The sequence below is a fragment of the Penicillium cinerascens genome (genome assembly GCF_028974065.1).
Source record: "Penicillium cinerascens strain IBT 15544 chromosome Unknown contig_9_segment0_segment0, whole genome shotgun sequence".
In the NCBI taxonomy this organism is placed as follows: domain Eukaryota; kingdom Fungi; phylum Ascomycota; class Eurotiomycetes; order Eurotiales; family Aspergillaceae; genus Penicillium; species Penicillium cinerascens.
Genome location: NW_026695296.1, coordinates 1 through 22,407, shown reverse-complemented (window position 1 = coordinate 22,407; position 22,407 = coordinate 1). Strand labels below are relative to the sequence as shown.

General features: G+C 46.2%; 6 protein-coding genes across 6 annotated transcripts; 3 read left to right on the top strand and 3 right to left on the bottom strand.

The window, feature by feature from the left end:
- Positions 1 to 3,847: 3,847 nt before the first annotated feature.
- Positions 3,848 to 5,297, bottom strand: N7498_006830 (uncharacterized protein; the record flags this gene model as incomplete). The annotated part of the gene is made up of 3 exons (XM_058453892.1): positions 3,848 to 4,406; positions 4,618 to 4,866; positions 5,074 to 5,297. 3 exons carry the CDS (start codon positions 5,295 to 5,297, stop codon positions 3,848 to 3,850), a joined length of 1,032 nt encoding a protein of 343 aa, XP_058306141.1.
- A 2,140-nt stretch (positions 5,298 to 7,437) lies between these two features.
- Positions 7,438 to 8,779, top strand: N7498_006829 (uncharacterized protein; the record flags this gene model as incomplete). Its single annotated transcript, XM_058453891.1, has 2 exons — positions 7,438 to 8,265; positions 8,633 to 8,779. The coding sequence occupies 2 exons, from the start codon at positions 7,438 to 7,440 to the stop codon at positions 8,777 to 8,779; spliced, it is 975 nt and encodes a 324-aa protein (XP_058306140.1).
- Positions 8,780 to 10,672: 1,893 nt separating this feature from the next.
- Positions 10,673 to 11,892, bottom strand: N7498_006828 (uncharacterized protein; the record flags this gene model as incomplete). The annotated part of the gene is made up of 2 exons (XM_058453890.1): positions 10,673 to 11,651; positions 11,717 to 11,892. 2 exons carry the CDS (start codon positions 11,890 to 11,892, stop codon positions 10,673 to 10,675), a joined length of 1,155 nt encoding a protein of 384 aa, XP_058306139.1.
- Positions 11,893 to 14,309: 2,417 nt separating this feature from the next.
- On the top strand, positions 14,310 to 15,173 carry N7498_006827 (uncharacterized protein; the record flags this gene model as incomplete). Its single annotated transcript, XM_058453889.1, has 3 exons — positions 14,310 to 14,642; positions 14,710 to 14,802; positions 14,853 to 15,173. 3 exons carry the CDS (start codon positions 14,310 to 14,312, stop codon positions 15,171 to 15,173), a joined length of 747 nt encoding a protein of 248 aa, XP_058306138.1.
- A 1,013-nt stretch (positions 15,174 to 16,186) lies between these two features.
- N7498_006826 (uncharacterized protein) lies at positions 16,187 to 16,987 on the top strand (the record flags this gene model as incomplete). Its single annotated transcript, XM_058453888.1, has 1 exon — positions 16,187 to 16,987. One exon carries the CDS (start codon positions 16,187 to 16,189, stop codon positions 16,985 to 16,987), a length of 801 nt encoding a protein of 266 aa, XP_058306137.1.
- A 1,678-nt stretch (positions 16,988 to 18,665) lies between these two features.
- On the bottom strand, positions 18,666 to 19,811 carry N7498_006825 (transposase; the record flags this gene model as incomplete). The annotated part of the gene is made up of 1 exon (XM_058453887.1): positions 18,666 to 19,811. The coding sequence occupies one exon, from the start codon at positions 19,809 to 19,811 to the stop codon at positions 18,666 to 18,668; it is 1,146 nt and encodes a 381-aa protein (XP_058306136.1).
- Between the last annotated feature and the right edge of the window lie 2,596 nt (positions 19,812 to 22,407).

Below are 22,407 nucleotides of genomic sequence, written 5' to 3'. Positions count from 1 at the left end.
CGGGCTCGAAGATGACGCCCCCTTAGTATCAATGAGCACCACATTTTCCGGCCGGATATGGATGATCTTTCGGTCCCCCATTATCACCGTCTTAGAAGGTCCCGCACTGCTCTTTCTTATGTACTTTGCATTGGTGTCGGCCACAAGAACACAAAAACTTCCAGGCTCTAGGACGACCATTTCCCCTTTATCTTCCCCACTTGAGCTAGTGTGAAAGACCCCGATCTCTTCCCCCTGTTGAACAAGCTTCACAAGGCCGGTGCCTTTGTTACGATGAATGACGACTGCGGTCATGTCTTTGTCTGGTCCAATAACCCTTGGTGCTGGGCGTGGCATCCCTAAGATAGCTACTGGTTTGCTCGTAAACCAGCCTTTGATTTCGCAGTCCCTTATTGAAGTCTAGGAAGTCAATTGAACGCCAAACCGAGAACCTGGAGGATTCGTACCATTTCTGCAAACTGCTTCTTGAGTTCATAATCGTCTTCCAATACGTGGGAGACGTCTGCTACTTGCAACGGCTCCATCCTGGTGGTTTTGAAGGCGCTCTTGCAAGCTATCAGCGCCAAGTCTAACAGTGAGAGCAAACGGAAGCTAGCGATCAAGTCGGAAGATAGGTCTTTTTAGAAGGGTGTGGAAGCGTAAAAATTTGCGAGTGTAACGTAATTTGACCTCGGTCTTGAACATGACCTTACTCTTCACTAGACCTCGTCATAGCCCGCCTTTAACCCAAGTCAAGGCGAGAACGGCTGCTTGAAACTCCCAAAAAGCCAAGATACCATTATATATCAGTTTACAGTTTAGACTTTTTGGCTGTCTATTCCAGCGTAAAGTAGATAGACAGAAAGCGCGACGGTTGCGCCTCATGCAGCCTGTTTCAAACATGACGTATGAGATTACTAAGAACAATACAGTGGTGTAACATAAGTATTTGACCTCGAGTACTTTAGGATCCACTTTTAGCCTGACCGCTTTATTATACCGCCTACTTTATTAGTACACCACACCTCGCGTTTCAACGCGCTTGCTAACATATACGCTACAGTTAACGCGTTATAGCAGTCTTTCTTACCTTATTATGCCTCCTATACGTGGGAAGAGAGGCCCAGAGCTTGACTGCCTTACTAGGGCCAAGATCTGCGAATTACACGCTACAAATGGCTGGGGTGCAACAACCATTAAGAAGATGCGCTTTCCCGATATTCCACGCTCAACAATTCAATATACCCTTACCCAAGAGGCAAAGCGTCAAAAACAAGAAAGCCTTCCACGCTTAGGCGCTCCAAGGAAGCTTACTGAAGAGGATCGTGACTATATCTACGACACTATACAAGAAAAGCCATCGATATTGATTAAAGATCTACTTAGAGAGGTCGATTTTAAGGTCCATCGCTAGTCAATTTAGCGTCTAACCCACGAAATAGGTCTTCGAAAATGGAGGAAAATATAGCGTCCGGCACTTACGCCTAAATATGCTACGAAACGGCTTTAATGGGCACTCGAATACTAACACTTCACTCCTGAAGACTGGGCCCGCGTCTACTGGTTAGACGAATATACAGTTGAACGTGGAATAGGCTAGCGGTAAGAATGGACGTTTATACGTCTAAAAGACTAGCTTTTTTAGCATTCAAAAGAAGGCTCTTAGGTTTAGATAGTTCTAGCGCGAGGGAAGCAAATTAAGCAGATGTTTTGGGCTACTTTCTCTGGCTTACCGCGTCGATTAGGCCTAATTCCATTATTCGGAGATCCTACGTCTAGAAGAGGTGGTGTTTCTTCACGTACGATTGAAGAGCTCTATCGGCGTATCTTACCTACGCTACTTAATAGTATTGATAATAATGCTATTTTTCAGCAAGATAACGCGCCCGTTCATACTGCATATATTGTACGGGAAGCTCTTAATGAGCTTAACTGCGAGATTATGGAATGGCCTCCTTATTCACCTGATTTAAACCCGATCGAGAACCTCTGGGCGCTGCTAAAAGCCGAAATTCTTAAGCGTTATCCTGAGCTAATGCGCCTACCGAACAACGAATCTACGTTAGATCTATTGCTAAAAGCTGCACAGGAAGCCTGGGAAGGCCTAGATATTGAATTATTCAAGCATCTATCAGAAACTATGCCTCACAGGGTAGCTAATGTTATTAAGTATGAGGGGTGGCATACTAGCTATTAGACTGAATTGAATTTTAGAGGTTTCTGCCTGGCAGTATTAGAAAAGTGGGTCCTAGGCCGAAGTACTCGAGGTCAAATACTTACGTTACACCACTGTATAATGTCATAACGTAATCGGAAAGCGAGTGACGCACGTAAGCGAGTCGCCCACCCAACTAACGTGATTTTTGCTGTGTCACTGTACTGGGTGTATCTCTTCATAAAACGACTTCCTAAGCGTATGCAAACTCGGGCGAAAAGCTGCTGGCTGAAAAAGGCTTCCGTGTGCATTCAATTTTGATTCCAAAGGATCCTCTTTTCAACGCCGCAATATTCTGCTGTGGCCTTTGACCATGGTTAGCGGCGCCAAAAAATCGTGACTGAGGTGCAACTATAGAATCTGCCAATACATTTTTCACCAATTGAGACTATTTAACTGGTTGGCATCCTTGACTTGTTTTCTCGCTTTCACTTGTCGTCCAGTAGTGACGCTTGAAACATCTCTTTATCCGTTGAAGTGGCTACTGAAGATGGCTACCACGCCACACACCCGACCGAGTCGATTTGTTTCGAGCAGGAAAACAAAGCGCCAGAAACAATGTTGTCGTAAATCAAATTCATGAAATAGGCATACGAATATAGCAAGTTGTGCGACGCAGATGTCTGCCTGGGCACACGCCTCCGTGAAACGAGTCAAGTGTTTATTTTCTCGGTGGACGCTTCGGGATTCTGGGCTTTCCTTGGCTCTCAAGTAGTTTCGAGACAGCGGCAAGGAGCTAAGTTCGTCTTGCAAAACCTCAAGTCAGCAGGTCGGACGGGTAATCTTGCCGCAGTCATCGTCGAAATTTACCGTTCCAAAGTGGCAAAATGCTGGTACAATGAGTACTGCAAGATTGTAGCACCAATGGTACCGTTAGATTAACAAATTTACAATAAAGCGGTGCCGGTCCACGACATACGCCCTCAGCGTTGCTGGTTGAGCAACATCCACTGGAGACCTTCAAAGCTTTATGCTTCTTGTTGGCATATAAGGCCACCTATGTCTTTCATTCCGAGCAGGTGGATGGCATTGCTTGAGGAATTCAGCTTCGGTGGCCGACATTGTGACTGTTCGCTGTTTGGAAGTCCACTGGTCCGCCATAGACCATGAACACATACCCGTCAAAATCCTGTGGAGGTCTTAAAACCTCGACAATCGTTCCAGAGTCATTTCTAGACAGCAAGGGTTGCTAGGTGGGAGGTCAAAGAGCTTTCGATGCCTTCGATGACATGTAGGACCATCGTTGGGATTGTAAGACCGTCCTCGTAGAACCTACTGGTCGCTTCCTCGCGATATAGCGCGATAAAGTATGTAGAGGCAGTCCTGAGCTATCAGTTGATGTCGCCGACCGTTAGAGAAAAGAGGCGATGTGGGTTTGGGGGATGAGACTAGGGATCCGAAAGGAATATGATTATTCATGAATATTCATGAATATTTGAGAATATGAATAATATGAATTGAATAATATGAATATGAATAAACCCTTTATTCATATTCCAATATTCATGAATATATGATTAATTCATATTTATTCATATAATAAGATACCATACATTACCATTCGTTTCATTACATCCGAATACACCATTCAGGCTCAGACACTTTGTTCCACAGCGAATTATGTGCCTGTCTTTAATTTCGAAGCACTGAAAATTACATGCATGCACCACTGGAAATACATGTCTGAGACTTTCCTCTTAATAGCATCAGCCATCGCATAGTCTCCGCGTTCAGACGGTGCCTTCGGAGGCCCAAGACATCTCGAGCATTGCTGAACTCGCGTTCAATCCCGACCTCTGCCGAAGGGATGGGTAGGTAATCGCGAGCGGCTTTTGCCATGAGTGGAAAATTAAACGCGTTAGCCTTCCACCACTTTAGGACCCATTCTGCGTCCGCATCGCCGATCATGTGGTGAGACCAGTTGACCGGCGGGGAATCCAAGTACTTATCAATATCCGACAAAGAGGCCTCTTTGCATGGCTGGACTTTGCGCAGAGTTCTCCACATTGTTTCCGACATCCCTGCTGGACGTGGATGGTCAACTTCACACGACATGAATGGCTCTAGAGGGTATTCTTTCTTTAGAAATTCCCGCACTTGCGAGACGATAAGCCCCGAATCTTGCTCGCTCATTTGAGACACAATCAAAGATGATTTGATGCGCGGATCCAACACGGAAGCCACATAGTAAAGAAGGTTGTCGTCTATTTTTCTAGCAAACTTGTTCATCTTCCGAATGCCTCTTTCCAACGCATCGCGAAATTCAAATGTTCACGTCTTCAAAATCTCCCTCCGCATTTCGAACGTCACTTAACAAATCGTCCAAACTCTAGTAAATCGGGAGACTTTCCACAATTGTTGGGCATACCTTTGAAACGGAGTTTGTGTGGTCCCAGAACGGCTTCAGGATCTTGGCTACTTACTGAAGTATCGACCATTCGTCATCGGTGAGCTGGAGGGCCTGAACTTCTAGATGTATCCGCACAAACTGCCCCAGCTCAGTTTGTAACCGAAGCGCATCTTGAATCATGATATACGTCGAGTTCCATCGGGTGTCAACATCATAACTGACTTGTTTTTTAGGTGATACTTCTTTCCAATCTTTGCGGCGCTGTGGGCTACGGGCGATCCACAGCGTTAGAAGTCGTACTTTTATGATTGCTCCTTTCGTGCTATAGAGGGAGTTAAATGCTAGGCTAGTATAAATGGCCATGTCGTCCAGTATCACCTTTGCTTCTCGAGCTGAACTAGCTCTTAAAGAAGCTAACACATCTTTGCAAATCAGGTTGAGGATATAGGCAAGGTAAGGAATGAAGCTCTATCGTCCGCGGAAACGCATTAGAGGCCTAATGCGAAAGCGGTCATCGTCATTATCATACTTCTTGAGGGGCTGGTCATATAGGCTATCGCAGAGCGTCCCGTTATTGCCCGCATTGTCCCCTGTGATGGTTAGGAGCTTTAGCGCGATGTCCAGTTCGGCGAGCATCTTCAACACAACCTCCGCTAGATTCTCTCTAGAATGCGGTCCATTAATCTCGGTGAATTCGAGAAGTTCATCTCGCTTTTCAAACTCGGGGGTGATCCAATGACCAATGATGCCCATTATCGCAATCTGATTTTCCGACGTCCAAACGTCAAGGGACAAAGCGAGTGTCCAGCTGCTCCTCGCAAGCTCCTCTTTCAAGGAAGTCCTACTTAAATGGAACTCCTCCTTGATTCGGTTGAAGAGAGTATCGGTAGTCTTGATAGGTAAAGTGGCCCCCGTTACTTCAATGAGTGCCTTGAAAGCCGGATGCTCCACCACTATAAAAGGCTGTCTAGTCTAAATGACCCATCGGACTAGCATTTCTTCAACGCTAGCCTTCTTTCTCGGCGACTCCAAGAAACGGTCGAGGCTTCCTGCGGCCGTGGGTAAGAAGATAAAGTCGGCTCCAGACTTGATACGATGCTTAGTCTAGAGATACACCAACAAATTCGAAGTGGAACTATAGCGCGCCGAATCTCTGGAGGACCAACTGCAATATTTGCAAATCAGCAGTCGGTCTTTTTTTAGTGGGCCACCCTGCCGACACTAAGTGCTTTCTAGATCTATGGTCCAAAAGTGCTCAAGGGTCCAACTAGAATACGACTTGGTTGTTCGCCTTTTATATGGGTGCGGACTACTCGTATTGCTTCTGCTTTCCGAAAACGCAAGGTCAAGCGGGTAGGGTGAAGAGCTAGGCAAAGAATAAGACTGCTTCGTCTGAGGCGTGTCTTCGATGTTCCTAGATGGGGAGGGCTCAGGAGAGGAAGGGCGCCCTATTTCACAGATAGATTCCTCAGACTGCTCTGAAGGTGACGAAACCAGGCCATTATAGTCTCGACGTGGAAGACCACGCGTCCTCCGTATGGACGGATTAGGTGTAGACGCTATGCTACTGTTTCCTGGTATTAGTATATTAAAAAGGGATCGACGGTGATGCATAATATACCTAGAGCTACCTAGGCTGGGGTTAGAAATTGATAGGAGACCTGAGGAAAGGATGATGGTTGACAGGCCCAGTCATGTTCGCGCTTTATATGCCTTTCTTGAAGGGAAAAGTTGATAGATCTCTTTTCTGTTTTCTGCAACGCGATATTGACGATCCTGAACGTAAACAAATGCAGCCAGGATCATTGGAGGCTCTGGGTCGTGAGGCAAACGCGTTTTTACGTGCCATTTCCCAAGGCTACTTTGTGCACCAAGCTTGAAATGTTTTGGAGTGGAATCAGGGAGTTGAGAAGATCTAATCAATTAATTGCCTAAGATGACTCGCAATTGGGTTGACAGATATATATAATCTTCACGGATCTTCGTGGGCGATGTCAAGTTTCTATGGACTGTTGGAAATTGGAGCCCTCATCCTAAGGCGCCAATATCGGTCGGCATCTCTCTGCCCCGATGGCTGCTGATTGGTCAGCTAGGCCCATGAGGTTATTGGAAATGGGCGCCTGTATATGCAGGTTCCTCATCTATATCGCCTTCTTTGCTTCTTTTCAGGGGGTTTCCCCATGGACACCGGGCAGCGGTGTAGGAGAACATTTTTGTATGCATTTCTCTTAGAAAACAGTTCTCAGGGGTAGGATATAAATATCCCCCTGAGAACGAGTAGAAAAGACAATCAGAATTTACCATCAATTACCTGTCTATCTTCTTTTCGTCTGATTATCTACCCCCTAATTCTCAACATGGACAACCCTATGTGAATGAGTATCATGTCTCAAAAAGATCCACTACGGTACATCAAGCTGGTCAACCCTACATAAGCAGGTTTTACCTTCCAGCATATGTTCGCAACGGAAATTCATAGTCCAGCGTTGCTGTTGAAGTTGGCATTGTGAAGTCGGCCACTAAGCGCATTTCGGTAATACGATAACCGCTGTACCGGACAAAGTATTAATGCGGAGAAATCTCACAATATGAATAATATGAATGCGAATATGAATAATGCGTTTATTCGCGCGAATATGAATATGTCGTATATTCGCATTCCTTTATTCCTTTCGGAACCCTAGGCGCCAGTGCTAATAATATGTATATCCGAAGAATTACAGGTAGAGCTGGGGATATTCTCTTCAATTTCCAGGGATACCGGAGGCAGGCTCAATTAATGATGATGAAAATCTACATGAGTTAGCGAGAGTCCATTTAGCGGGAAGCACGGTGGAGTAGATATGGGCTGTAATGGCGGGACAGGTCGCTGCAGCCCACCGAAGTCTTTACTATGGGGTGCACGGACAAAAAGTGTGAACTGGGTGACACTTCTGAAGAGACTAGTACAGTAGGGAATGAGGCTCTCATGGCTGATCACAATGTCCATATCCCAAACTCCACCACGGAAACCCTTGACATGTGGAAAGCTCAAGGGAAATCGATCTCGTTGGTAGCCATTAAAATTGCCTCAGGTGATGGAACCGGGCCACCCCTTCCTGTCTCTACATCGTGGGACTTGATGATGACCCTTGCAGTTTCTGATCCTCTCCGACAAGAAGCATTTGCTACTATCCAGGCACTGAAAAAGAGGGGAATAGAGGTCTGGATGATATCTGGAGATAACCCGACAACTGCCACTGCTGTTGGTACGATGGTTGGGATCCCCGGGGAAAACATAATTGCGAATGTGCTACCCGGGCAGAAAGCCGAGAAATTTCAGTACCTCCAAAGGACGTTAAAGAAAGTCTCTCGGAATGCTTTTGGAAGAGCAAATGAATATATAGATAGGAGGGCGACGATCGCAATGGTAGGCGATGGGATAAATGACTCCCCTGCCTTGGCAATGGCAGATGTGGGGGTTGCGATCGGTTCTGGTTCCGACATTGCCATCTCCTCCGCCGATTTCATTCTTGTTTCGTCTCGACTAAACTCATTGCTGACACTGATCGATCTCAGTCGCATTGTCTTTAAGAGGATCAAGTTCAACTTCGCATGGGCGTTGGTTTATAATCTCATCGCCTTACCTGTGGCTGCTGGAGTTTTATATCCCGTGAAAACCAGTGGAGGGCATATCAGACTCGACCCAGTCTGGGCCAGTCTAGCCATGGCGTTAAGCAGCGTGAGCGTTGTCTGCAGCAGTCTACTCTTGAGGAGCAGGTTACCAGGGATTGGATATAGGCTTAAACAAGCTCGCCAATGCGACTAGAGAGCTGCAAATGAAAACCTGGAATTGCTTAAGATTGCCTACCGCCGATAGCATGAAAAATGGATATTGGCGAAAATGGCCAGCTCGCAAAATATAGATTGTTCTGGGATATGGTCGTTGGGAAAATTGATTTTCGTGCCGATTTTGTTGGTGATCACAGGTCGTCGGGTGTTGCTTTCGGGCGGGGCTGTGGGGAGCGGGCGGGTGTGGGATAATATACTATACATATCTGCCCCCTCCAGAGCTTCCGTCCAATTCTGACGTATTACGGTATCTGCAGGATATTCTACTATGGGTTGGGAACAAAGAAAAGGGCACTCAGCACCATATTCGACAGATTGAGGGTTTGATCAGCGAGTTTAGCAGGATTCTGATTGATGAGAAGCGTCAGGTGACTTTGAATGACATGGGATGGAAACCTAAATAGGCAAGAGGGCTTTGGGTTAGTTAACTTAACTAGCTATCCAAATATTACGTCATCTCTCACTATTGTACAATTCACTTATTGTACCTGATTTCGCTTGGATGGGAGGGCGTACAATAAGCGAGAGCTGACTGTATGCGCTGTATCCTCACCGTGACGGTTGCATTCATCTGCCTCGTTTAAGCCTAGGGCTTGTCTTTATTCCAGTGCGCAGCTGTAGATATTGTGAGGCTCGTCCGCGAGTCGCAAGGTTTAATGACCTTGAAGTCCTTGGAAGTAATCCATGGAATGTGTTATTCCATCCATGCATGATCCGGAGTTATTCCGATAATTGGTAACCGAGTATTTTGCTTCGAAGGTTTGTCTTGCAATGATCTCGTACATACCTATTCAACCTGATCTCACTTATTTGCAGATCAAGATTTCGAAGCCATAGAGCATGCATTTGTTGGATGTACCGAATGCGTTATTTACTCCGTACCTAGATACGCCTAAGCCGATCTGCAGATAAAGAAGACAGGGGTTGACTGAAGCACGAACACCACCGCTGTCTTATGACTCCTGCGTCATTTTGCCGGCCAAATATAATCTTTATAACTCCTGAGATCGACACTTTGTAAACATTGATCACTTCTCGAACAGAAAGTCCAGAGGCCCAACATACAGTAGGTTACATTTTTTTGATCGATGGAATAGTATTACAAGTTACGTTTGGAACCAAAGTTACGTTGGGGCCCGGCGCACGAAAATCCGAAGAGAAGAGGAGTGGGTTAGGACAATCCCCTGAGGGTGTCCTGATACGATAAGGATACGAGTGAAGAATGTGAGATGTGCCTGACATGAGTATGGTGATATTCAGAAATCAGACTAATCGCTGGTCCTCCTAAGAGGATCCAGCCTCCCCTTATAAAGGGGATGCCTCTGTGCGTGTGCAAGCTGATAAGCGATGTGATGTATCAACAGGCGATTCCGGTGATACATAGGCACCTCCTACGCACTTCCTCTACTTCATTGTATGGTTGGCGTAACAGTGGGGCGCTATAAGACGGCTACGCCAACTTTTTTGAACCTATTATTTTGACTAGAGGCCCTGCCTATGTGCCATCGTTCCAACCGCCCAATTGTTACAATGAAGAAAAACTGTTCACTGTATTGAGGATTTTCTGCGCTTTTCTGCAGGGCTTAACTCCGTTATACCCGGGTAGGTCTGTTAGCGACTATTAAAATCCCGGTTTGTAGGATTTATGGTGAGGATGATTCATTAGGTACAGGCCCAAACTTCTTAGCAAGCGGTATTATGGAGCTTAGAACTAGTTTCGCCCTATGAAGGCCTCCGTAAGAAATTAATGGGTTATTTCTTTAATAAGCAACAATAACTCACGAATTTGACTGAGTTGCACCTTCAAATTATTGATTCCACAGCTAGAGCTCCTCTGCCAGGTCTTCTTTCTCCATTTTTGGCTTTTCCCAGTGACAATCCGATCAAGAGAAGCTTTCGGTCCAGTCTTAGTCTTAGAATAAGTAGATTCATCTAATTACCCGCCTGCCTTTTGATGAGACATTTATAAGCCAAGTGATCTTCCTTTCAAAGCCCTGCGCTTCCTCTACAAACTTGAAAGTTGTGAAACCAGTTCGCGTTGAAATATTTTGCACTGCTCGTCATACTGTTGGTTTGTTCACGCTATATCTTGTAGAAAAGTACACTTAAGACCTGGAGGGACAGCGTCGTTGGCGCGAAATCATGAAAGGCTGGCTGGATCGGCACACGCCGAATGCCAGCTTAACAGCCAGTAGTGGATTTTCAGGTGACCTTCACTATTATTGGGTATCAAAAACCTCCTGCATAATTTGTGCTAAGCTTGCTCTTGCCGTGTATGCGTTCAAGAGAGCGTCCAGCTAGTCATTCCTTGATTCTAAAGTCGTTTGGTGCGGTTGACTTGCTTCATCAACGGTGATGATATCCACACCTTCACGGATGAGTATACGCCGCACATAGTTTCGCAACTCGTGGGGCCAAGTTGGCGTACCCCAATATCGGACTTTAAGGCCGTGCGCGTGGGCCAGTTGCACCTGCTGACGAACGTTGGAGAGCTGGCTCTCTGAAAATCCATTGAAATCCACACTCCCAACTGCTGTGCGGAAATGGGCAGATGCATAGTAGCTATTTCGAGAGTTGTATTCGGAGTTTTGAGGTGGGTTTTGCGAGGATACAGGCAAGATTTCCATGAGCGGAGCATCGTAGAACACGTCCCTGAAGGTGCTTCTCTCCAAGACGCGATAGAGTGGCACGTTACCGGTGGTAACAATTGTGAGTGGACCATGTACAACCGCCGACCCATTGAAATAGGATAGAAAGCCGGCCTCTCGAAGAGGCTCAAGGTATGGAAGAAGTTGAGACCACACACGGTCCGGGTCGGCATCAAAGTCTATCAGCAGCACAAGGGTTTGCGTAGGGTCATTAGTAAACAAGCCTAGAATCTCATCCTCATTTCTGTTTGCATCGGAATGTGGAGTTTCCAGGCTCGTGTTAACCTCCCGAAGCATCCTCAGCAAAGGATCAATGTAGAGGTTCCGGAGGTTTAGCTCTCGTGACAGCATATCGGGAATTGGTCCAATCAATAGATCATTTCCGGAAGGGAAAAGCTTCATTTCAATGCTCATGCAGCCGGAAGAGATTGCGGATTGTAATGAGACATGGCGTCCATGTGCGTTGTGCGAATAACAGGTGACAGGAATTATATCGTGTGTCGTCCAATGTGAGACTACCGAATATTCATTTTCGAGGATATCAAGGCTTTGAAAGTAAGACGCAGCATGCTCGCGAAAGTAAAGCTTGTCGCCTTTCTGGGCCAAGGAAAGAAGCTTGAAGATGGCACTGGTTCAACGGAATGGATCAGTTGGGTTCGGCCTGAAAAGAGGAAGAGAAGAAACAATCCTTACAAGACAATCAACAAAGCCCAGCAAAAGCGCTGTGCTGTGCGACTATATAGTGCTCGTTTCAGAAATGGGCAGGGGTTGCAATTTTTAGTGGGAACAAAACCAGGCGGCTTCCTCTCAGGCCCTGTTCCAGGCGTTAAAAGCTCCTGAGCGCTTGACGTCCATCGTCGAGAGGACATGATGATTTATTTTTTGGATCAAGGGGAAGGCCAACAAACCGACCTGAGGCTTAGCCCGAGGAAGCATCTCTAGTCTACTCCAGCGTACACTCCGGGGTTCCTACGAAGGGCTTAATAATCATGAGCCCTCGATGTCACCGGGGGAGCGGAACCTAAGAAGGGATCATAGGCTTACGACTGCTGTCCATATCCGGAATATGTCTGCCTGGAACGCTCAAACCGGAGCGGTACGGAGATCGTAATGGCGTCCAGTATTGATTGTGAGGCAAACTAGTGCGTGGTCTGTGCTGAGATCGGCAACGCGCCCGTGTGGATCCGAAGTCTGCTAAGCTCAATTTTCGCGGAAAGCTTGACCAGTGGGACGAATGAGGAGCGGACAGTGACATTTTCCTCTTTACACAACCTCGATACCACGATACCACGATACAGAGAGATACAGTATGAAACGAAAAATTACAAAAATTACACGTACGAAAGAAAAGCACCTGATCCCTCCAGAAGCGGCGCGTAAGCGAAGGACGAAATCAGCGATCGCCTAGCCTTCCACTCGGTCCCCTTTGAATCATGTTGGAAAACCGGCGCCTCGAGTGGACCCGGGTCCTACTAATTACTTCAAGGTTCCGGAAACTACTAGGAGGTGAGCTTACCTCTCGGCTTAGTCTCCCCATCTCTGTTAGCTACCTCGTCTTGCCTACCCTCGATACGGAACGCATGCGTAAACCGGCCACTTGCAGCGCACAGATATTCCAAAGGAGATGTCTCACCTAAGAATAAACGGCGACCGCAAAATCCGAGTATGCGGGAAGAGTCTTTATCTCTGCTGTGGTTCTTACTTTCCAATTCCAAGACTGCTCTTCGCTTTCGATTAATGTATGACCATTGGCGCGTTTTTCAAAGCGAAATCGGTGGTTGTCGACGCGGTCGCGTAGGGTGTACCAGGTGACATTAAATCGTCGTGTAGCTTCAGCAACACCGCTGACTTCTCTGTCGTTTATAGCTTTTATAGCTAATAAGATACGATCCTTTGTTTGAATGAATTTCGGCTCAATCGAGAGCGAGGTGGCATGGTGGGTGGTTAAAGACAGAAAGACGCGTCTGGACGCGAGACGCGAATAAGTGGATAAGCGGTCAGCTCGGTTGTGAATTAACGTATTCGGAAAGCGAGCTGCGCATGTAAGCGAGCTGCGCACCCCAAAACATCATAGTAAATGCGATATTTTATAGCTTTATATCTCAACAATAATAGATTGACATAAAGTTTTCTTATAGTGGTATGTTCGCTATAGCATATCTAACCCGTTTATAGAATCTAGGGGAGATTTAGAAGGAAAAGTAATCAGAAATATATATTTGCAGCCCAAATAGCTAAATTACAGTGTATTTTACGGTAACATGATAAGAGATTCATTGTACTAACTCAAAATTAGAATATAATACTTTCCATATGCGGTAAAACGATAGTATTAGAAAGATGAAGTAATAACAATCGTTTGTTGTTGAGATACAAGGTTATAAAATATCGTGTTTACTATGGTGTTTTGGGGTGCGCAGCTCGCTTTCCGAATACGTTATCCCGGTTGCTGAGATAATGATGAGGCCGGGATCACGTGCATACATGTATACCAATCTCTCAGCTTACTTGTATCTCAGACAATACAACACACAATCAACCTCCCTCAATATGGACACTGAAGCATCACTTATTACACCAACACAACCCGTGGGTTGGGTTTTCGTGGGCGGGTTTGAGTTTTGGGCGGGTTTTGGCGAGGCCTAGATATACCTGTCTACCAGCCTACTTTGTATCCAACACAACACACAATAAACCCCCCTCAATATAGTATGAACACCGAAGCATCACTTTCCAACCAACATGGAGGGTCCGGAGGGTCAACTGCGGGTGAGTGCCAGGACTAATCCCCGTAGCAGACAGCAATGAAATTCCCACGGAAGTCGAAGTCACGTCCTTGGCGGCGGATGACTCACATGCAGCCGCTGCAATCCTAAAGGTGTATAGCTCACGACGTCAAAAACGAGGGTCGCATCGCGTAATAATTCTAAAACGTCAATGCACGATCTTGAGCTTCACGCGCAATTATTGACTTTTTCAATTTTCCGAAGCCTTGTGCTCTCAATGTCGGCACCGGAAGAAGCGGGTATTTCGCGCGTCATTTTCACTCTATGACGTCTAAGTGACTGAATTTTCGTACTAACTTGGACTTGTTTAAAAAAATTTGACTTGATTTTGCTAATATTTCGCCTTTCTCCACGGAGATACAAAATATGAAAAATCAAGTAAGAACTGGGGAAGCTCTGACGTAACAACTTAAAGCCTGAATGTATATAATGCAACAGCGTCCCGACTGTCGTCAAAATATTTGAATGAGCACCCAATATCTCTATTCTTTATCTTCGACATGTCTCTGGAAGCCGATAATCGCGAGAAGTTTGACCGTGTACTTGAGCGTGACCCAAATGTCACAATTTTCCTAAAGCCAATCGCGGCTCCTGCAGCGTTGGGTCTAGCAGGGTTTGCGGGCTCGACCTGGATTACCTCCACATATATTGCCCGATGGTGGGGTGATGAACAATCACCCACCATATTCTTTCCATTCGTGGCTTTCTGGGGTGGGCTGGGCCAGTTCATTGCCGGCCTCTTCGGTTATGCAGCCAGAGATACATTGGTCACAGTTATTCATGTCCTGTGGGGAAGCTTCTGGATGAGTATCGGCCTACTGTATTTGTTGACAGTAAGTCCCACCTGGGACATGAGGACTCTCCTTAATCGTCAATGCTCATAGGTACTGACTCACTCAGGCCACCGGTGTCATTCCACCACATCCTATCAATGTCCATTTTCCCGAGCTGGCGTCTTGGATGATCGTTCTATCCTTTTTTACGTGGTCTGGGGTGAGACATTCCTGTATCAGGATTGGTTCCATTTATCTAACATGATCTAGGCCGTTGCAGCCAGTGCCCGAGACCTCATCCTCTGTTCAGTGTTGACATTCCTAGCGATAGGATCCACTATCGCCTGCTGCCTCTTCGCTTACGGCTCAGGTGTAGGCACCGGTATGAAAGCTGCTGCTTATTTTTGGATCATCAGCTCGATTCTTGCTTGGTGGCGTGTCACCGTCTATCTTGTTGAGGAGGCTTTTGGTAAGAGCGCCATCGTGAAGTTCTTTCCTATATTCCGTACGCCTGTTGAGAAGAGACGGCCGCTTGTTGTTCCGGGTTTTGGAGAACCTGGTGTCAAGCGCGGAATGCCGGGAGTTGCATAAGATTCGCGAGCAAGGCAGGGCCACATGCTTGAAAATCTTAAGTGTAGCCTCTGCAATCTCCTAACTAAACCTAATAATCATGTGGTCTATAATTGGATTGCGTCGTTTCCCATACTCTCAGAATCTTCTTTTGTCTCGTTTCGTCTGACCTTTACGTGGAAGAGCCTTATTGTATAAGACTCATCATGCGGAACCCACGTATAGCATCGAGCGCTATTCTCAACCTTTAATAAAATGAAGGATTACCTGCCCACAGCAATTTGCAATGAAAGTGCCTTGTCCTATGACGCAAAATCTGACTGGTACCTCCGCCACCACCAAGGCCTTTTGGAGACAATCTTAGTACCGTTAGAGCCTCCACAGTGGCTCTATCCTTGAACTGTTTCCCTTTGTTCATTACTATTGCCTTCGTCAGTGCCCCACTGCTCCCTACGGCCGGAGCTGGTGCACCAGCCTACAATAATAACCAGTCCACAACAATAATTACTATCAAATATTGAAGCAATTCCATCACACACTCCAATATGCCTTCGAACATTGATTCTACCGGGGAACGTATACTCAAGGCTGTCGAGAAGGCCAAGTCGATGGGAAAACGGCCTAACTTAGGCCAAATCGCCCGAGATTTCGACTTTCCGTACCAGCGTTTACGGGCGCGCCTCTAAACACTCCCCCAAGACCTACCAACAACGCCTAGGTCCAATCCAGGAGCAGGTCATAGTACGCTGATAGCAGCTCTTGGATCGCTACGGTTGGCGCCCGACACATCGAGATATTGAAGCAGCAGCGAACCGTATGGTTACTAGACGTGCCCTGTTAATAAGATGTGGATTTACGACTTCGAAAAACGCTGACTACCAGCTAGCACCACCAAGATTACCACCAAACGCCCTTTCAGCAAGCGTAGAATTGAATCCGAAGATATATGTTTACCATCAATCTGGTTTGATAGGCTGGCACCATATCTTACTACCCACGATTCATGCCATATACTTACCGAGAACATCTACAATATGGATGAGACTTGTTTCCAGCTCGGTGTGGCCACGTCCACAAGAGGGCCCTCTCAATATGTTCAAGATGAGAGATTTGGCTCTAAAGATAAAGGCGAGACTGTAACTGTGGTGGAATGTGCCTCAGCAACTGGAGAAGGCCTTCCAGCCTACGTCATCTTCCCGGGAGTGGTCTTTATGGAGAGCCGGTATCGTGACGGCGCACCAGATGATTACCGAGTCAACATCTCTCAATCGGGCTATATCAATGGAGAAATAGCACTGGATTCGCTTCAGAATCACTTCGACAAACACACCAAAGCTAAGGCAAATGGCAGCCCAATCCCAGCTACACTTCCAAAGGGTGAACGCTCTGTTAGCCGATTTATTAATAAATTAGCTAAGAAGGAGGCCAAGGGCAGTATTACTCTCCTAGAGAGTAGTTTCTTGGAAGGTGTTCATCTTATGTACCGAGGCTATTGGCAGCAAGCTACCGAGAACGGCCTAAACCGACACACTGTCAGTACTAGACTTAGTGGCACCGCGCGTCCTAAGCCTAACAAACGGCAGCTTAGCAAGAGTCTTGGCCCACATGGACCTTGTGACGCTAAATCTAGCATTAAAGAGAGAAAAACTAGGGAAGAAAGACGAGCAGCGGCTCGTCGACAGAGAGAGGTTAGCCAGTCTCAGCCTATTTTAGGCCTGGAACACCCTCCGCCGGTTCGGTCAACGAGTCAAATTGGATCTCCAAGGCCTCAAGTATCCGAGGAGGAACGCAGAGAAATAGATAAGCGGTTGCATGGAGTGGATTACTACAAATGAAGATGTATCTATCTGAGTAATTATTGTTGTGGACTGGTTATTGTTGTGGACTGGTTATTGTTGTGGACTGGTTATTGTTGTGGACTGGTTATTGTTGTGGACTGGTTATTGTTGTGGACTGGTTATTGTTGTGGACTGGTTATTGTTGTGGACTGGTTATTGTTGTGGACTGGTTATTGTTGTGGACTGGTTATTGTTGTGGACTGGTTATTGTTGTGGGCTGGTGCACCAGCTGCGACCGTCGGGAGCAGTGGGGCACTGACTTAAGGCACTGGTATTCACTTCTCCAATTTCGATTTAGATTTCACTCCAATAGCGTTTTCACATCTCATCCCACAGTCTTGGCTGGATCCAACTATTTGATGCATTTTATAGTCGCTAAATAGGGGCTCCAATTCGCTGATGCCAAAACGCCTCGGAAACGCGCGGCATCAGCTATTACGGAGGCCCCTTACGATCTGCGCAAGAAAAACATTCCTCGCACCATTCCAGCCGAATTCATTTTATAAATATATAGGCAGATGTTAACCGCACACCCCTGCCATGTTCTCGCACACCCCCCAGCCCACTTTTTCCCAATTAGGAAAGTTGTGTGCCTCAATACCCTCTCTTGAAAATTGTTACTGTAAGATTGGCATGTCTGTAATTTAGCTGCCCCGTTAAGACCCCCGAACGCCGGGTGAGGTACCCCCCGGGCCTACTTATGCGAGCCCTAGTCAAAGCACCCCCAGGTCCCCACAAACCAACCCCCACCTCCATCCGTCTTTCTGCATCTTCTACGCCCCGATTCTTCTATTTCTGCAGCCAAATCTAAGAAAACCCTCCTTCATATTCCGACTAGATCTTGCTGAAGTAAGATACAGGCTCATTTTCAAGCTTTCCACGTCGTCCCCGCCCTGCTTTTCTAGTTGCTTTTCCACCGGTTGCCCGGCCTCTTTTCAACCCTCCTGTCCGCCCTCGAGGTGCGTTTGATGGTGCCAAGAGTTCTTCAAAATTCGATGGGTTGCGGCGAGTCGAGCGATCGGGGTTCCTCTGCGTGGGCGGCTTCGTCAAAGCTTCCCATTTCACAAAGTTGGTTGCTCCTTTCGGGCGTCCAGCTGGTTTTGCCGCCCGAGGCTCCTGCACAGGAAGGCAAGGTGCATAATCATCAACGTCGGTGGTACGGAGCCACCATTGCGGGTGAAAATGGTCTCGCTGGAGAGCTTCATTATGATCAAGTAGTGGTTTGATTTCATGGATACACGGGATCCCGACACTATGAGATAGATACTTCCTGCACTCCGCTGGGATACGTCTGTCCTGAAGATATTTTTCCAAGCTCCGCTTGACAGTTTGCAGTGCGAATGCCGCCACATGCCCGAGGACGTCCTTGAACAGCGGCTGCCGAAGGTTGCGATGTAGGAAACACTGCTCTCGTTGGAGAGAATACTGTGCCTCACAGAATGCATGATGCGCTGTTCTTCCGATAGACTGCATTGTTTTGAGAATGTCACCGGTTGATACTCGGAGATCACGCTTGATCGCGGAATGAGCTCCCTCCACGCGCGATGAGGCGATCTGATCAAAGTGCCTGCTTTCGTTGGTATAACAGCGCAGAAAGCGACGATGAATATCGTCCCGCATCCACGTCTTCTGTATATATTTGATTGCTGGTTTGAAGACCTCACCCCGATACGTCTTAACAAATGCTTTCCAAAGCTCGCTCCATCTCCGGCACTGTTAGAGCAAAGATAACAGTGTTCAAGAGTGACTTAGCTGACTTCCATTTCTCCATAGTATCCTCTCGTACTTGGCGAATGTCCCGATCTGGGTGTGACAACAGCACTTGCCGCTGAAGAATTGGGCAGACCTTGGCCTCGATGTTCTTCATAATATGCCAATAACAGAGCAGGCCCTTCGTGCCAGGAAGGGCCTGATCAATGGCAGTGAGCAAAGCAGTACAGTTATCACAGAAAAACGTCTCCGGTACTTGAATCTGCTGTAAATCCAGTATATCCCGTAGGGTATCGAGTACCCAATCGTAGGATTCCTGGCGCTCGTTGCTCACGAAAACACAAGCAACGAAGAAGGTCTTTTTAGTGGCTGCCATACCGACAATATTGACCAACGGCATATGATATCTGTTCGTCTTGTACGTGGCATCAATCCACAACATAAAAGGGTATCGGCGAAGAAGCCGTAGTCCTTCTTTGGATGCAAAGTACGCCTGGCTGATAATGTCACTACCCAACTCCATTTCCCAGTATATCTCCCAATCATCCTTCAGATTTGTCAGGACCGCTTGAATGGAGGTTTTTGGGCCGAGGAATAGGCGTTTGGTATACTGATGGAGATTCCGGAGGTCGCTAGGGGTGATACAAGGGGCCTGGATTCGAGCTCGGAGGGCTTCTTGTCGCAGGAGATTGATGATTGCTAGAGCTGTCATACCAAGGGAGAAATACCCAATAATGCGTGGGCGTACCCGTGCGATATCATACTGTCGATGCGTCGGGTGAAGAATTGGGTGCGAGCCGAGGTGATTATGATTGCCGTGCTGTACGGTGAATTCCAGGCGTTGCCCATGTTCCCGGACTCGGAGAACAGCTAAAAAAGGACAGTTACAGCGCGAGGAGGCGGCTGGGCGGGCATTTTCACCGCCTGAGCAACGATCATCAGGATCGCCGGACCGGTCGCAGTGTAGGTACGTGGCTTTGCCGTTGGATCGCTTAATAGTGATAGCGTAGCCCTGGTGGCGGGCGTACTCGTTGAGGTCCCACATGGCACTATCGCGAGTGCTGAAGAAGCTCCGGGCCGCTGGGGGAAGAAGTAGATATGAACTATCCATTTAGAGATAGACAATAGAGACTGGTTGGATTTGGGTGCAGAAAGTGTAGAGAGTCGGGTACAACGGGATCTACCAGTAACGTTAGAAGTTCTATTGATCAGGTAAAAGGAGGAATATACCGGATGGGCACAAGAATTGATTCTTGAAGAAAAGCAGGTACAGCGTGTGTGCGATCCTTTTAATTCCTTTATCTGATCGACCAGGGCTTGGTGCCCTATTGACAGGGATCTGGTATCTGATCCTCCACGTGAGGCTTGTTAAATTTTATAGTTGTCAGGATTTTAGGTGTCTGCATTTATAACTGCAGATTTCTAGAGCTTCCAATTCAACATAGAAGTTCCCGCTGAAATTCCCGTTCTGCCATTTCTCACCGCCTTTATCTGATCTTGCAGTTATCTCTCATTTATCTCTCACTTTGCTCTCACTTCAGCCTTTACTATGCTTTCTCTTTCCATTTGCCTACCGGACCGAGGTTATTAGGCCTATCCTGTCTATAGCCGCGGGTAACAGTACGTTTACCTACCTCGGGTAACAGCACGTTTACCTACCTCGGGCAATAGCACGTTTACGGCAAGATTACCTCGGGCGAATATTACCTTAGGTAATTAGCCAGATGAACTGAATATTTGTCTATAAATATAGCCTAGAAACCAAACTAAATAAAAAAAGAGCTTTCATCTCAATTATTCTCTTACTACCTTTCTCTCATAAAGGCAGACTAAAGAGACCCTTTATCTTTATCTTCATCCATCTTCCTGGGGTAAGCTACTACGCCGCAGTAGTAGCCGACCTCTACGGGAGGTAGTATTTCTCTCTACAAATATTTGTCCTAAGGACTGCCCTGCCGCATAGGGACCCTTAGGCATTTATTTATCTCTCTTATTTTCATATACTACCAATCCCGACAATAGTGATGTATGTAGGATGATGAATTGGGCAGCTAAATTACAGACATGCCAATCTTACAGTAACAATTTTCAAGAGAGGGTATTAAGGCACACAACTTTCCTAATTGGGAAAAAGTGTCTAGAAGGCAAATGTCGGAGAACGGATCAGCCCTATCCGTGGCTAATAGCAGGCAAAATTACCTTCATCTAATAGAGCAAAATGCAGGCTACACGACGATATATTAATTATTGCAATTGACCTTCGTTTGGTTCAGATACCGACCGTTGAAGTTGGGTGTCTTCATGGTATAGCGGTGGGCAGAATGGTGGCCGGCCAAAGCCACCGCCCGCCCAATGTGGTATTTAAAGACACCGCCCTTCCCGATTTGGTATTTAATGACACCGCCTTCCCTCGTTTCTGCCGCCTGTCAAATTAGGGTTTCAGGTCTTTTCCTAAACATAGAATCGCCCGGTAGGGGGGGGTACCCATAGTTAAAAAGTCTTGGCAAGGGGGGGGGTACCGAGTCAACACGGTACCCCCCCCCCTAAGTAGGTCAAATCTTAGTATTTTTCGATCGGGTCTTTTAAATCTTTTAATATTAAAGCCTTTCCAATCTTTTGGCTTATTTACATTTTTAGATTTCGACCTAGAATAGTGAGGGCTAAGGGGGTCTGGTTTTCGTGAATTATTTTTGATGGGGGATGCCAAGACCTTTTCGCGCGGGTAGCCTATCCCTATTTAAGCTAGACATCCCTTATGTAAGTACTAGGCTTAGCTATTAGGCTAACTTCTAGACCCTAGAAAGTCCTTAAGGCTAGTATCAGGGCTAATAGTAATCCTTTAATATCTCGCGAACGAGGTAAGCTATTAGAATAAGGGAAGAAGTTCTAGATACTATAGCCCTCTCGCTACTAGGCTAGAGGATTTATATTACGTAAGCAAGCCTTATACTAGGATAATTAGTAGGGAAAGGGAGTTTGAAAGTTTTTACTAGATGACTAATCCTAGGTAGGCTCGTTTAATAGAGGGAGTCTTGGCGGTTAGATTAATATTAGTAGTATCCTGATTAGGCTAGTATCCACGAAGTTATTAAGCGTTGAAATCGATTACGCTTAGTAGTTATAAATATAGATCCGAATGATATATCGTACTAATATATAAGAGGAATTGATAAAGTGATATCTTCTCAATACTAGTAGGATATATATATTATTTCTACTATAGGTATAGCGTAAAGGGGTCTATAAGAGAGACATAGGTAGATAGAATAATAGAAGGCATAGTGGCTGCTAGTAGTATTTAATTATATATAAGCTTAGTAGCTAAGGAAGGTAAGGTAGGGTAGTAAGATAGTAGGGTAAACCGCTAAACCGCTATAGATAATAAAGTAGGGTAGTATAGAGTAGGATAGTAGGGTAGGATAGTAGGGTAGGATAGTAGAATAAAGTAGTAGAATAAAGTAGTAGAGTAGAGGAGTAGAGTAGTAAGTAGTAAGTAGAGGAGTAGAGTAGTGGGTAGTAAGTAGAGTAGTAGGGTAGTAGGGTAGTATTAGTAGGTTAGTAGGTTAGTAGGTTAGTAGGTTAGTAGGTTAGTAGGTTAGTAGGTTAGTAGGTTAGTAGGTTAGTAGGTTAGTAGGTTATTAGGTTATTAGGTTATTAGGTTATTAGGTTAGGGTTTAGGGTTTAGGGTTTAGGTTAGGGTTAGGGTT